Below are 16561 nucleotides of genomic sequence, written 5' to 3'. Positions count from 1 at the left end.
AGTGAGAGCAGAACTCAGAAAGCAAGAAGCAGCTTTGGGGGCATTCGGGGGCGAGGCAGGGACTCATTGGAGGTGGGCTTGAGAGGGGGTGGGTGGCCACAGAGGACTTTGCGTGTCAGGTCAAGGGGCCCCTCTGAAACTATGTCCTGGTGAAATGCCCCTTCAAGAATGCACAGGTTAATTCCGTTTAGACCTAGGTTTGTGTTTTTCAAATGAATTTGGTGTCCCTAATTTTTAAATTTTAGGATCCAAGGATATTAGCAATTTATAAATTCTTTTTTATTTTTTAAAATTTTTTTTAAAGATTTTATTTGTTTATTCATGAGAGACACACACACAGAGAGAGAGAGAGAGAGAGAGAGAGGGAGAAGCAGGCTCCATGCAGGGAGCCCGACGTGGGACTCGATCCCAGGTCTCCAGGATCATGCCCTGGGCTAAAGGCGGCGCCAAACCGCTGGGCCATCGGGGCTGCCCTATAAATTCTTTTTTAAACCTCAGTGTATAAAATCGCTCCTTTGTAACTAAGGGCACCTCTTGCCAGAATCAGATTGACAACTATCATTGGGTGCTGCTTCCCACTCAAGTTCACAGGCATAACTGCCATTTGTCAAAACCAGAGCGTGACTATGAAAATGGAAAGAAAACCAGAAAAATCTGTTATCTCTGTGCTGTCCCTCATAACTCCTTTGCTTCTGCACCAGTGACCAGATCCTCCACCCATGCTGTTATTCAAGCCACGCCCCAGGGGGGGTCATTCTTCCGCCTGCCTCCCTGTTGTCCCCATCCCTAACCACCAAATCCTGGCCATTCTCTGCCCCAAATATTACATCTGTCTCTCCATGGACAATGCCCCTGGGCTCATCTGAGCCAGCATCGACTCTTGTCAGGATTTCTGCAGTAATGTCCTGTTTTCCCACCTCTACTCTCACCTTCCTCCAATTCTCCACAGAGCAAAGATAATAGCTTTTAAATGCAGCTCTTTCTCCTTTTGCAGCAGCCCTTCAGTGGCTCCTAGGATGAGCCCTGAAATCCCACTGGGCACACCACCGGGGCTCAGCATGTCTGGTTCCTGCCTTCTCTGGGCTCGTTGCCTGCTTGACCCCTACTCAGGCCATGCTGATGGCTTGTCTTCCTGCTTGGTTAAGTCCTGCTCTCAGCGCTCAGCTCAACCTCACTTCTTCAGAGAGGCCTTCCCTGACTGTTGGCACTTTCGCCGTTGCAGCTCATGACCAGTTGTGTGGTCCTCTGTCCAGTGCCCATTCCCGACATAGAATGAGTTCCCAGAATCAGGATCCCGCCTGCCTTGCTTACTACCGCCTCCTGGCTGTTCTAGTGCCAGCACGAGGGCACAGGAAGACTATTAAGTATCTGTTTGAATACAGTGATGTTCCCATCTCACAGGTGCTCCTTTGCTCCCTGAAGAACCCACAGGCAAAAACTAAAAAATAACACCTTCTAGGTGGAAACACTTGAATACCAATTCAAAGCCATTGATGGGTATTGTTAACTATCATCCTAAGATTGATAATTGATTATTTTATTTTTTAAAGATTTCATTTATTTCAGAAAGAGAGATAGTGACCAAAAGAGAGGACAAGCCAGTGGTGGTGGGGTGGGTGGGAAGGGAGAGGCAGAGGGATTCCCTGCTGAGCAGGGAGCCTGATGTGGGGCTGGATCCCAGGATCCTAGGATCATGACCTGAGCTGAAGGCAGACACTTAACTAAATGAGCCACCCAGGTGCCCAGATAGTTGATTATTTTAAATAAAATTTTGCAGATGAGAGAAGTTAAACAGATAGCTAATAAGAGGTACCTTGATGGGCGCATATGCTTCAGTAGGGTTCCAGGGATTTGGCTGGAAATGCAATTTATTCTTCATCCAGGGATCTTCCAAGTCTGTGATGCACCAGAAACTGTGAGATATCCAGATTTCTGATGCTGCATATTAATTTATGGAGTATAATTATGAGACATTGCTGGCATCTGCTTAGAAAGCATATTTCTCTGCTATGTGGTCCAGGGGGAAAGCTAGATTGCACTTCCATAATTGAGGGACACGGAATCAGGGTCAAGAGAGCATGTGGTCTAAACATGTGTGTCAAGTAAGGGGGGCTCTCAGTGAACTGTCTGAAACAGTCAGAAATCAGCATTTTAAACACTGCCTCGTAGAGTGATGATGTTTTTCTAACCTCAAGTACTTTTCCAGTTTTTATGGATTATTAAAGTAATTTTGTTCACATCCTAAATCATTTGCCTTTTTATTTGTTGAATTGATTTCCACGCAGTCTCTGCATCTTCACCAAGTTTGCTCATGTGTTCCCCAGAGCTTTGGCTCTGATGGCAGAAGCTGGACTAAATGGAGATGATATAACATCACAGAGCAATCAAAGTTATGTTTAATAAAAGCCTCTCAGATATGAAATAGATTTTTAAGAGGTTAAGGTAGAGTTAATTAAGTAAACTTAAGTGTCATTAACTGACAATGAATTGGCATTTTAAAGAAAGCAAAAGAACTTAAATAGGACACAAATTGCTTTTTAAAAAAAATTTACAAGTTGTGAAATTACCCCCAGGCAGTATAAAAGCTAACCATTTGCTAACTAGTAGATGGAAAGCTTTTCTCTTAAACCAGTTTGTTTCAGCATAACACATTTCATCAAAGCTAGAGATACAAAATGAAATGAAAGAAATTAAACTCATTAAAACATTGCCGGACAAGCAGGTCACACTTAACTGCTCTCAACTGAATAAGTAAATAATCGTAATCTGAGTAATCTGTCATAAATTCCGAAGCATTCATGAAAAGCCACATGACGGCTCTTTTGTATATCAAAATTATCAGAACTATTCATAAGCTTCACTATCTGGGATTAATACAAGTTTAAATACGCATAAAAATTGCAAAACCACGCTATCCATGGTACACAGTACATGGAAAACTTTGTGACTAGAAATATTTGTCTTTGACCTTGCGTGCTGATGCTCAATATCCTCTTTACAACAGAAAATTGTGGGATCACATTGTGTCAAGTCAAGTGAAAATGCACTCTCCTGATTTTTTGTTGTTGTGGCTGTTGAAATTTCCCCATAAATGATTCTAGAGAGATGTGGGCTCTTCTTTCCTCTAAAAAAGGAACATTTAGAGTTCTTTTCAGTGCTGCCTTTCAGTGTTTGTGAAAGGTAAAAATCCAGTTCACTTACTACTGCAATTTCTTTTTACAGACATGCCTCTGGAATATTAAAATCATATATTGCGAGAATTGTTATGTAAAATGTTTAAATCTCTACATCCACTGTTTATATGGTCATTCCCTAAGAAGCCTTTCTTTTCTCCTTTTTCATGGGCAATTATCAGACATTCCAGTTTTGTTAAGGGGATGTTTGTTGAATCTCATTTTTATATTCATACATACATTTCTCTGATCTAATACCAATCTTGTAGTGGACTTTGTGATAGTGTCACCGAAGACTTCGAAAGCTTCCGTACTTTGCACAATTGCAGGTGTAATTTATCTCACATGGTGGAGGAAGTGAAGCCAAAACTAGATTCTTTGGAGCCAGAACTCCCATGCCTATACTCCATGGAATGATTTGGTCTGTCTGCTTGCCACAGGGCAGTCTGTAGAAGAAACAGAGGAATGGACTAAAGCATCTTTTTATTTATTTATTTTTAAGATTTTATTTATTTGAGAGAGAGAGAGAGAGAGAGCGCGCACGTGTGAGCAGAGGGGAGAGGCAGAGGGAGAGGAGAAGCAGACTCCTAGACCATGACCTGAGCCAAAGGCAGGTGCTTAACCCACTGAGCCACCCAGGTGACCCTAAAGCATCATTTTAAACAGGCCCAGTTCATCTAAATCATCTTCCCAAAAAGCCCGTCTAGAATCTGAGAAGGCTAAAACATCATTAACCAAAAGTTCAGGTTTAGTCCAGAATAGCAGGGATAGAGTGAGCTCAGTTGTCCTGGCAGGATCTCTAACAGGTGTGTGTCTGTATAACTGATTTAATTTTAGCCACCTGCTTTATTGAGCACCAACTCTTTGGAGACCAGGGAGTGAACTGTTTCCCTTCTCCCTGGGAGGCACACATTTTTGTTAGGCCTTTGACGTGAATGCAAAAGAGGTGTGAAAGGCTTTAGTCCTCCCTCCTTTTCAAGGCTTCTACTAAGGGGTTTCCACTCCCTCTGTCCAGAGCCCCTCAGGAAAACATATTTTCTCACCTTCTCAGCATCCCCCTCCCTCATCCCTCTACTGCTCCAGCTACCTCTGTTCCAGGCTTTCTAACTACTGAGGAAAATGTCTTGAGGCCAAATCACTAATCTTAAGTGTAGAAAAACACGGGGTCTCCACTTCTTTCCAGGAGAGAATCATAGATACCAGAGGCCTTAGGATGTAAAGACCCTAATTTATGTGGTTGGTTGGTTGGTGCTGATTGGAGGAGAGAAGTGGAAAGAAGCCAGAAAGGACAGAAAGCCAGAAAGGATCGTCCTAGTGATCACTCTCTTGAGCCACCAGATGGTGACTAACCAGTGTGGACTGTACCCTCAAAATTAGGAAGGGAGTCCCAGGAGCTCGAGGAGGCAGGGTCCCCATGACTAGTTGGCTCTGCTATAAGTGCTTTTATGGTAAAGTAGGGATGAGTAAGCCATGAGGGCCAAGGAACTGCCCTGACCTGATGCTGCCTAATTTTCCACCAGCGTGCTTGACTTTTGACTTTTGACTTTATGTGAGTGGAGTAAAGGTAATGAGGGGTTTAAACTGTGCCTGATGGTCTGTGTAGCTTGTTTAAAATAATAATTAAGGCTGGGAAAACTGAAAGAATAATGAGGGGATATTCCAGAGATCAAAGATGAGTTGAATTTAGCTAAGAGTGGGATTGCTACGTGGGCAATGACAGTAATGAAATCCTTGGATCCACGGTGGAGTGAACGTTTCCAGCTGGACTGCTGCTTTCTGATTGGGATGGGAACTCTAGGACTCTAGTGGTCACTCATATTGTCACATGGCTTTCCTTCTGCCGGGGAGTCATTGTTTCTGTCATCCTTCTCTCTGACCAGGTGTTGGACTGGATTGAAAACCACGGTGAGGCCTTTCTCAGCAAACACACTGGGGTTGGGAAGTCCCTGCATCGAGCCCGGGCCCTGCAGAAGAGACATGATGACTTTGAAGAGGTGGCCCAGGTGAGATGCTGTGTGTGGTTGTATGTGTGTGGAGCTGGGCGAGGGAGGCCAGGGCTGGGGCTTTGGTATTTGGTGAGGCATGTTGGGTTGATAGGCTGGTGGTTTCTGGGCTGCCTTCCTGCCTGATGCAAGGAGACCCTTATCTGCTCTTGAATCACTGGGTGAGTGATCAATAGGCCCTTGTTTATGGTCTTCAGAGAGGATCTTCCTGCCTGCATGATCTGCAAAGGCCTTGTCCACAAGGTGGTAATGGCAAAAGGAATTGCTGTTAGAAACACCAATGGCCCAGAACTACTGCTTATGGCCCACAGGCAAGTGGGAGCTGAAAATCAGCATTGGCTCTGCTTGCAAAGCTGTGTATCTTCTAGGACCTGGAGGAAGAGATGGCACCTCTTCACCACATCGTGTATCCACAAGGCTGAATGTGCCTGGAGAATATGGCATAATATTCAGTCTTGTAGCTGAGCGATGCTCCTGATCCCCAAAAGGCATTTTTTCTAATTATGCAAAGATGCCATGAGAAGCCTTGACCATTTGAGTTCATGGCAGAGTGATATAAGAGGGCTTTTTTGTTCTGAGCCTCCAGCCCCCCAATTTTATCCTAACTCTCTTATGTTTCTCTTTTGGGGGAGTTCTCTAATGGATCCTGAACATCTTCATCTTCAAAATGAAATTCTACTCTGTCCAGTTATGTTGTCAGGCATGATCAGTTGCAGTGGAAACTAAGACTTAAGAATGAATCAGGGAAGCGCCATCTGAGAGGGAATCAGTATGGGGCAGAAGGGAGAATGACAAAGCTAGGGTTTGCCACAGTTTTAACCAGGCCTGGCTCTGATCCCACCATGTGGACAGTCCTCAGTGTGGGTGTCACACTGGGCATTGTGCAGAGTGCCAACCCTCATGCAAGGGGGCCCCAGCTCAAGACAAAGCTGTGGGAGATCTGTGGGTGCAAAAGGTGAACCCCTGCCAAGAACCAAAGGAATCTGCTAGAGGACAGGAAAGTGGTGGGAGCAACCTACATCTCTAGAGAAGCTGCAAGTGAATGCTGGGAAGTGAGAGGCCCGGCAGGTGCCAGAAAGACTGAGTCACTAGTGACCTCAAGCTGGGAATACAGATGGATTAGACCCAACCTATGCAATAAAAAAAGCCTCATATAGAATCTTTGTGCACAGTTGGTGGGAAAATAAAGTGATGTAGTCACTCTATGGCAATTCCTCAAAAAATTAAATATAGAATTGCCATATGATTCAGCAATCCTACTTTTATATATATATATACTCAAAAGAATTAAAAGCAGGGATGTGAAGAGATTCTTGTATACCCATGTTCATAGCAGTATTGTTCACAATGGCCAAAAGGTGGAAGCAACCCAAGTGTCCAGATGAAAGGATAAATGAAATGTGGTCCCTACAAACAGTGAACTATTATTCAACCCCAAAAAGGAAGGAAATATGACACACGCAACAAAATGGGTGAATCTTGAGGACATTATCCCATGTGAAATAAGCCAGGCATGAAAGGACACATATTAGTCCACTTATATGAAGTACCTAGAGTAGTCATCTTCATAGAGACAGAGAGTAGAGTCCAGGGGCTGGAGTTGGGGGGGAGGGGCGGGGTGGGAATAGGGAGTTATTATTTAATGGATACGGTTTCAACCTTATAAAGAGTTCTGGAGATGGACAGTAGTCATGGTTGCACAACAATGTGAATCTATTTGATGTCACTGAACTGAAAAAAACTTTATATTATGTGTATTTTACTACCATCACAAGACAAAAAAAGCAAACCTCATCCATACAAGGGCCTTCTACGGAATGGGCTGGATTATGCCAATGTAACATAGGCCATGTATGCATATGGCACGACCCGAAATATCTGAGTGTCCAGGCATCCTGGGTGCTTCTGCTCTCTGTCAGATGGCAAAGGATGGGAGAGGGCCACATGGACGCCCTGTCTGCTGAGAGTGGGGGTTGTGGTATCTGGGACAGTCTATTGGAATGGAGCCATCCTATAGCTGTGGTGTTCTTGCCCTTTGGTTATCCTGTGGCTCAGCCCTTCCTCACTTAGAAAGGACGTCTGCAGAGCCACCCACAACCCTGAGCCAGCCAGCCCCCCTCGACTTCTTCCTGCTGGAGCCTCAGAGGCAATACCAGCCTTGGTTATAGGTCCTTGAGGGAGCTGTTGTTTTGTGTGCTGTTACAACTCAGCAAGCCTGGCTGCCACCCAAACTCTAACCCCATTTCTCCCAAGTGCTCCCCTACCTTCTCACTGGTGCCTGATAAGCCTTTCACGTGGAACCGTGCCATTCAATCAGCAGCGGAGACACATTCCTTTACATTCATGCTAAAGAAAGAATGGACACATTTTTGAGAGCTTATGGTTCTATTATGTATTTTGTCTCCCACCAATCCTGAATGATGGATTGTAGTAGCCTTGTTTTACAGAAGATGACACGAAAGCTCAGAAAATTCTTCTTCCCAGTGGCTCTGCTAGAATTCAAACTCAGGTCTGTCTGACTGCAGAGTCATGTTTTTACCCTAACTTCATGCTGTCCTTCCTTACTGAAGTATAGGACCTGAGTGTAAAATTCATTTCTAGGTGCCGGTTTGCCCAGGAAAAGTACAGAACAAAGAGCAAGAGTAGGGGGGGAAGTGGAGAGGAGATGCTGCTGTGGGGCCAAATGGGGCCATCCCATTTGACATGCATCACAGCCTTTCCCAGGCTCTGCCAATGAGTAATCTCTTTCTATAATCCGTGTCTCCCTGTCCCTGCTTTCAGATAAGACAGTGTCTTTCTTAGGAGAGGAGAGTTCTACCTTCTAAAAGACTCATGCTTTTAGAAGTGTTTCCTCTGGAATGGGGACAGATATGGACAACAAAGGGAGCACATTAACGAGGGACCATGAGGTTGCCATATTGCCCTATAAATCGGTGTCTAGAGAGGAGTCTCATAGTCCTGCTTTGTTTTCTCATCCCTACTCTGGGGAAGGGAGTAGGCAGTGGAGCTGCCTAGCATCCTGGCATTGGTAGTCCACACTGGAAAACCAACTTGACTGTGGCAAAGGCAGATGGGCTGTCAGCAGCCTCAGACCTACTTTGTTCTGTGCAACATGATCATCACGCTCAAGTGGTGAGAAAAGAGATGATCCAGGCAGGAAAGGGCATGCATTCTCTCTTGCTTCTGTTCTCAATTAGGTGAGGGCCACTGGGAGAGGAGGAGTGGATTTAATCAGGATTAGACAATTCTTGAATCAGAGATCAATGCTAAAAACCAAAGCATGGAAACTCTTGCTGCTTGTTGTTTGAGGTTGCTGGCTAAGAGATATAGTCAGGAAGGGTATTGCAAATGGTGATTAGTGGGAGGCTGGGGAGTGGGGGTCACTTGTTGCCAGTACTACAGAGGGTCATGATTCAGTGAAGGAATCTCTTCTAATGTTCTGATTTTGTGGATCTTTGATCTGAAGCTGATATGAGAAGGAAATTCTGAGCACTGTTCTCTATATTCAGGTTAAAAATTGTCTTGAACCAAAGCAGGAAGAGAGCTGTTGCACCTGTTACAGCCCCTGGGTTTCTGCTCTTCTGCAGGGAAGAGCAAGCCCTCCAGCGGAGAAAAGGGCTGCCCACAGGGAGAGGTCCGAGGGCAACGTGAAGTCCTGGAACAAATACGCCTCTGCTCTTGAGATAGTGTAGTGACATTTAAGACAATAGTAAACATAAATTATACCTGAGAAGAATTAATGTAGCAAACCATTACCTTAAATTTTGTGTCTATGAGCTCTTGAACACGTTTTAAATGAATTCTTCAACTGTCATTTGAAGGAAATGAATGAAGTACTTATGGTCCTCAGTTCATCCTGCAGATGGCACTCTTCAAATAGTCTACATGGAAGCTGAGCGAATGGGAAGGGAGCCACAGTACTTACCTCCTGGCATGGGAGGCTCCTGACAGACAGGTGGGGAGAGCCTGGGGCCAGATATGCATCAGGGGGTCTATCTCTATAAATATTTCTAGCCCGAGATAAGAGATTCTCTGTGCTCAAATAGAAGACCTCAGCACTAATGGGAACCCCTCTGGTCCTGGTATTTACTTGACTCAAATTGTCTATAAAATCATTGCATGACTCTGGCTATAGAGTAAGTCTGATTTTAAAAGACACTTGTTGTATTTTTATTTTTTTTTTTTTGTGGCATGGTAGTCATTACCAGGAGTACAAATAAGCATGAGATGGAGTTGCTGCCCATCGTAGCACAACTGTCAGAGGATACAGGTGTCCACATCTGCCCAGGAGGCAGAAGGGGATGGTACTGTTATTTTGTCCTCAGATATTTGCTATTACTCAGTAGGAAACTACTCAAGTGCCTGTGGTTTAGACAGCAGCTGTGTCTGCTCGATGAGCGGTCTGCTTTATAACCTCGTTATCTGAAATGCCAGACTTTCTGTAAGCTAGCTTAGTAAAAAAATTAGCAATCATTTGCACTCAAATATATATTATCTAAAATCTCAAAGCACCAGATCACATTTAAACAGCTAGGCATGTTAAATAGCATTAGTATAACATTTTTGGAAGAACAGACCATTTAAAGAAAGATTTTTAAAAAATATAAAAACAGGCACAATTAAGTACTTCATTCAATAATCTCTGGTTAGTTGTTTATCTGACTCTTGCTTTTTTTTTTTTTCTTAAAACTTGAATAGAAAACACTTAAAATCATTCTGAGTCTTGAGGTCAAAATAGGCAAAAATGGAAGGGAAACATTTTAATGGAGCTATCAGTGACCTTAACCATCAAAGATATTCAAAGTATAATCAGCTGACTTACTGGAGCTCTAAAGGCAAGTAGAAGAAGGAATCCATAGAGATAGAAATCCCAGGCTCTCAGAGTCAGAGCGTAGTACTCATTAGTTCCCAAACCCCATCAAGTCTGTGTTGAACACTTTGAGAAATAGATATAATAGTTTCTGTCTTGAGGAACTCATGATACAAAGAAAACATGCATTAAACATATTCTAACTCTCTAAGAAATCCCATAGTTTGAAAGGAACTACAGTCTTTATTCTTTTAGGGTTTTCAAAGAGCATTTCTAGTGAAACCAAGATAAACCATTTGGTGATCCAAGTATGCCTGCCTAGGGGATAGTATAGTGATCTTTGGAGTGAATTCCATCTTTCTTTTCATTCCTGAGATGGTAACCGGTTATAGCAACTGCAAATGCAAGCAGAAGGAAAAGGTGGGAAAGCTTCAATAGCTTTTTCACACTCCAGCTTCTTAGAGAGGACAAAAGTTTCTTCAGCAGGATGAAAAAAAAAAAGATAGTGAGGAAGAAAGCCAGGAGAATGCAGAGAAATTAATGTCACGAAGTGAGCAAGTGGAAGAATATGAAATAGCAGAGAAATGAAGGACAATCTTAGCCTTTGGATCTTGTATGACATTCATCCCACTTGAGTGGAATCAGGATGGTCCCTCCATGAAGCACCAGGAAAAAGTTGCCTGAGCTTATGGGAGGGCTCTTGGGACCACACTCAGGAAGAAGAAAGATAGGTTAAATTGTAGGTAACTTCCAACCACGGGTTTTGAAGGTCACTTTATATACACTTGATGTGGAAATTGAGAGGGGGTAGGAGCCAATATCCAAGATATCCTAGAGAGCCTGCCAAGAACCTCTTATCCAGACCACGAATTGTCCCCCCATTTCTGCTGCTTTCTGTGTGGAACAAATGGCACATTCAGAAGAAATTGAGACTGCATTCCTAGTGACTTTAAGTTCTGGATAGCAAACTGAAAGACTCAAAAGCGCAGGTGGTGTCCTTATGTCTTGTTCCATGTGATGGCAGTGACTATGGAAAAGGAGGGAGACATTGAAAAACAAATGGCTGCCAATGTAGATGGTGTTTCCAGAAGTGTTTTGGAGTGTACCCTTCAGAGCCGGGATGATGGACTTCTGGCAAGGGGTGAGTGCATCTTAAAAAGATTGGGAAAGATTTGGCAGAAAGTTTTATTGATCTATCTCCTTTGAAGTGAAAGGAGAAAATTATCCCAGTAGAGGCAAAACCAGATATGTGGGGCACCATACAATGACATAGAAAGAAGCACCTTGTGAAGGAGATGCCCTTAGGTCACCTTACGTAGGAAAATACATATACAATTGCCTGCAATACACACACACACCAACAAAAGTTATGTGTAACAAATAGTGTACTTAAATTTTAATATAAAAATACAAATATATGGGGATCCCTGGGTGGCTCAGCGGTTTTGCGTCTGCCTTTGGCCCAGGGCGCGATCCTGGAGACCCGGGATCGAGTCCCACGTCAGGCTCCTGGCATGGGCCTGCTTACCCCTCCTCCTGTGTCTCTGCCTCTCTCTCTCTCTCTCTATGTCTATCATGAATAAATAAATCTTTAAAAAAAAATACAAATATAACAAACATTCCTGAGACTTCAGTGTATTGAGCTCATAGCTAGAAAATGGTGAGAAAAGAGGATTTTTTTTGTTTAAAGGACTCATTTTAATAGGAGGGATGAAGTTGTATCAGAAAGGATCACATTGATATGAGTGAGATCTACAGACCTGAGGGTAGTAAGCAATATGAAGAAGTAATAGAGATATAAGAAGAGGAAAAAAACAAAACAAAACTGACTGCTACTAGAGAGGACCATGGTCTGCTCCATCAGATGGAGGATGTGGGAAATGCTGTTCTGACATTATTTCACTTCTGGTTCAAGGAAATCTATGGTGGTAGTGACAGTCTTCAAACTTCCTGGCATCTCCTATACATTTTGTGACACTGTAAATAAAACATCTATATATTGTTGAGAGTGGAGAATGCTACATGAGAGAGAGCGAATCATTGTAGAAAAGCTGGAAGGAGTATATGTTGTGTCTAGACTCAACCTTGACCTTTAAATGAAAGGGTTAAGACTTTTCTCTTAAAGCAGAGAGAAATACTAAAGGCTTTTGAGTAATGATTTATTTATTTATTTTTTAATTTTTATTTATTTATGATAGTCACACAGAGAGAGAGAGGGAGAGAGGCAGAGACACAGGCAGAGGGAGAAGCAGGCTCCATGCACTGGGAGCCCGACATGGGATTCGATCCCGGGTCTCCAGGATCGCACCCTGGGCCAAAGGCAGGCGCCAAACCGCTGCACCACCCAGGGATCCCTTGAGTAATGATTTAAATTAAAATACAGCTGACTCTTGAACAATCCAGGGGATTAGGCACCAACCCTCACATAGTCAAAAATCTGCCTATAACTTTTGCCTCCTCGAAAACTTAACCGCTAATAGCCTATTGTTGCCTAGAAGCCTTACTGATAGCATAAACAGTCAATTAATGCATATCTTTATGTGATATGTATTATATGCTGTATTCTTACAATAAAATAAGGTAGAGAAAAGAAACTGTTAGGGAAACCATAAGGAAGAGAAAATATATTTACAGTACTCTACTGTATTTATCAAAAAAAACGCACAGATAAATGGACCCATGTAGTTCAAGCTCACGTTGATCAGTGGCCAAGTGTATAATCAATCTCTAAACCAGAAAAGTAAGGATTTCTCTATCCACTGGCTGTTTAAATCACACATGTAGTATTGTGCCTAATTTGAGAAAGTATATATTCAAACAGATATTGACAAACTGTACTTGATCGTCAGAAGACTGCGAGGATAGTGAAATCCAAGTAACTGGATATATTCTGTTTTGAGTAAATAATGTTTTATGGAAGGCAGGGAGATGAGCTTGATAGTTGAGGGCTTCCTGTAGAAGAGATAAGGGTGGAAGGGATAATGAAGCTAATTTTAGCTTAATTCAGGTATAACTTCTAACCCAAGGTTGCTTTTTTATGAGCTGTCCAAAATCAAAAATGAAATACTTTGTGATGTCGTGTGCTTCTTTCCAGTAAAGGTGACCCTTTATTCCATTAGGACATAAACGTCCTTAAGTCTTCCTATCTTAAAAGCAAACAAAAAATGAATTAAAAGAAACTTAGACTATCTTTTCTGATAGTTTAGACTGGTTTCCTCTGTGTTTCTCTTTTCCTTCATAGCCTAAGTTTTTGAGAGAAGAGTCTATACTTGCCATCTCTCCTTCCTCACCTCCCAGATGCCCTTTCACCCTTGCCATTGGACTTCTGTCCCCTTTGGGCAACTGAGAATCTTATGAAGTCTTCAACTGGGGTTTTTGTTGCTAAATTCAAAGGACACTTTTTCAGGTGTTAATTGGTCTTTGGAAAGCATTTGACCCTGTCAACCATTTCCTCCTTTTAAAATTCTCTTCTCTCAGCTTTCCATGACATGTTCTTTTTGGTTTCCTTATGTGTTTCTGGCTGGTTCTTCTTAGACTCTTCTCTCTTTTCTCAAGGATTTCTTCAGACCGTCTCTTCTCACTGTATACTCCATGCATGACGTAACACTCTTTTCTAGCCTCAACTGCCATCCTTAGTCTAAAGGCTCCAAAATCCACGTCTTATCTCTGATCTCACCACTGAGCAACCTATGCATAAACCTATTGACTCTCTGGACACTTACACTTCGATTTCTCAGAGGGTTCTCAAAACCAGTGTATCCAAAATTTATTTTATTCTCCATCCCTTCCAGGTGTGCTCTTCTTCCTGTATACCCCATGGCAGTAAAGGGCACCAACCACCCAGTTGCTTGAGCCAGAAACTTGGGAGTCATTCTTGACTTCTGATGCTCTTACCCCTTCTGAGGCCATTGCAAAGTCCCACTGACATTACCTCTTTATGTGTCCCTTTCCTTTCATCTCCCTTGCCACTACCTGAGGTCAGAGTCTCATTATCCCTTTTTGATTTGTCACACTGTCCTCCTGTTTTCCTTGACTCCAGTCATAGTCTCCTTAAATCCTTCCTCACACGGCCATAAGAGTGGTTTTCCTGAAATGCACATATCATCGTGCTATTCCATCATTATGGAACCCCTAGATGGCTTCTCATTAGAATAAAGTTCAAACTATTGGTATCACAAATCTTTTATGACCTGGCTACTGCCTTTCTGGGTCTATATTTTACCGCTCATGTGCTCCCTCTACTCTTCACCCCCATAGTCCTGCTCTCCTGGTTTGTACCTGAACATGCCATGCTCTCAAGAGTCAGGGCTGTCGGCTCTGACCATCCATGGACAGCTTCTCTTCATGTTAAACATCTCAAGAATCATCTCTTCTCGAAAGAAGTGGCCTCCATGGTTTGGATTAAATGCCTTTTTCTAGGCATCCACTTATTCTGGCCACATCCCTGTCATGATAGTTATTATGCAGTGTCATAATTAAATTTTATGCCAGCCTCATTCCCCAGCTGGACTGTGACTTCCTTAGAGCAAGAATTTTGTCTCATTAGTCTTTTTATCTCAATGCCTAGCACAGTGAGCTTAACATGCAATTGGCAGTTGTAAAAGTAAATGAATGGTACAGAGAGGATTTCTTTGTGGGGTGGCTATCAGGTCAGATTATCTCCGAGATCCCTTGCAATTCTAAGAATGATAAATAGAAGAGAAGTGGATTTGATGAATATTCCTAAGAACACAGGCCCCAGAATCATATAGCCTGTGACCTGAGAGCCTCCCTGTTAGAATTTGTAGACTGCACTGAGCTGGGATCAACTGGATGGCCTTGCCCACGAGCTGACACTTGGGAAGAAGCATTTTTGAGTCATATTTTAAGTGAGGTTTTGGACTCGTCTGTGGTTTTTTTAATTGAAAAAGAAAAACTAAAAAATTATTTCAGATGAAGTCATAGGAAACCAATCTTTACAAGAGGAAATGGTAATCCTTACTCTGTGCATTTCCCCAGCCCCATTCAGTTTCCATGATTTTTCCAGCTGAGATAGCTGCCATCACACCTTACCATTAACCCTCTTCCTTTGCTAGCTTATATGTAGTGAAGTTCTTTTTTTCTTGCAGAAATTCTTTTTTTGAGAAGTGAGTAACATTGGTCTTTTTCAAAAGGATTTTAAAGGCAAAAAGAAAAAATCCAAAAAGTAAATTAAACAAAAGAAGTATACTGTATACTGACTTTATGTTTAGTACATGGATTTTAAGTCCAAGGCAACTCATCTAGTCCTACTTCTTTTGATTTGGTGTATCATGTTCATTGAGAGACATTTTTTGCTTCTTCCTATTGAGGAGACCCTAATACCAACAACCATAATAATAGTAACATAACACTCACTTAGTACACACTATATGCTGGACACTTATTTTTTTTAATTAAAAAAAATTTTATCGGAGTTCAATTTGCCAACATATAGTATAACACCCAGTGCTCATCCGCCAAGTGCCCCCCTCAGTGCCCGTCACCCATTCACCCCACCCCCGCCCACCTCCCCTTCCACTACCCCTTGTTCATTTCCCAGAGTTAGGAGTCTCTCATGTTCTGTCTCCCTCACTGATATTTTCACTCATTTTCTCTCCTTTCCCTTTATTCCCTTTCACTAATTTTTATATTCCCCAAATGAATGAGACCATATAATGTTTGTCCTTTTCTGATTGACTTACTTCACTAAGCATAATACCCTCCAGGTCCCTCCACGTCGAAGCAAATGGTGAGTATTTGTTGTTTCTAATGGCTGAGTCATATCCCAGTGTATACATAGACCAAGCTTCTTTATCCATCATCTCTCCATGGACACCGAGGCTCCTTCCACAGTGTGGCTATTGTGGACATTGCTGCTATAAACATCGAGTGCAGGTGTCCCGGCGTTTCATTGCATCTGCATCTTTGGGGTAAATCCCCAGCAGTGCAATTGCTGGGTCGTAGGGCAAATCTATTTTTACCTCTTTGAGGAACCTCCACACAGTTTTCCAGAGCGGCTGCACCAGTTCACATTCCCACCAACAGTGCAGGAGGGTTCCCCTTTCTCCACGTTCTCTCCAACATTTGTTGTTTCCTGTCTTGTTAATTTTCCCCATTCTCACTGGGGTGAGGTGGGATCTCATTGTGGTTTTGATTTGTATTTCCCTGATGGCCAGTGATGTGGAGCATTTTCTCATGTGCATGTTGGCCATGTCTATGTCTCCCTTTGTGAAATTTCTGTTCATGGCTGGACACTGTTTTACCAACTTTTCCTATGTTAACTCAATCCTCATAACAGCGAAAAGTTTGGTATTTCCTTTTTGCAGTATTTTTTATTCAAGCATAATTAATATACAATCTTATATTAGTTTCAGGTGTACAGTATAATAATTCAGCAATTCTATACATTTCTCAAGGCTCATCAAAATAAGTGTTTTCTTAATCCCTTCATCTGTTTCACCCTTCCCCCCACCCACCTCCTGTCTAACAACCAACAATTTATTCTCTGAATTTAAGAGTCCATTTTTTTTTGTTTGTCTCTTGTTTTCTTTGTTCATTTATTTTGTTTTTTAAAT

General features: G+C 42.5%; 1 protein-coding gene across 24 annotated transcripts in view; it reads left to right on the top strand.

The window, feature by feature from the left end:
* The window catches only part of KALRN (kalirin RhoGEF kinase), a 657335-nt gene that overhangs the window by 297112 nt on the left and 343662 nt on the right, over window positions 1-16561 (top strand). For all 24 annotated transcript variants that reach the window (XM_072811625.1, XM_072811621.1, XM_072811628.1 and 21 more), the window contains exon 10: window positions 5054-5176. In XM_072811625.1, coding sequence (XP_072667726.1) covers window positions 5054-5176 — 123 coding nt within the window. The remainder of the gene's footprint in view (window positions 1-5053; window positions 5177-16561) is intronic.

This window comes from Canis lupus, chromosome 35 (genome assembly GCF_048164855.1).
Source record: "Canis lupus baileyi chromosome 35, mCanLup2.hap1, whole genome shotgun sequence".
In the NCBI taxonomy this organism is placed as follows: domain Eukaryota; kingdom Metazoa; phylum Chordata; class Mammalia; order Carnivora; family Canidae; genus Canis; species Canis lupus.
This window is presented reverse-complemented; position numbering and strand designations above follow the sequence as displayed.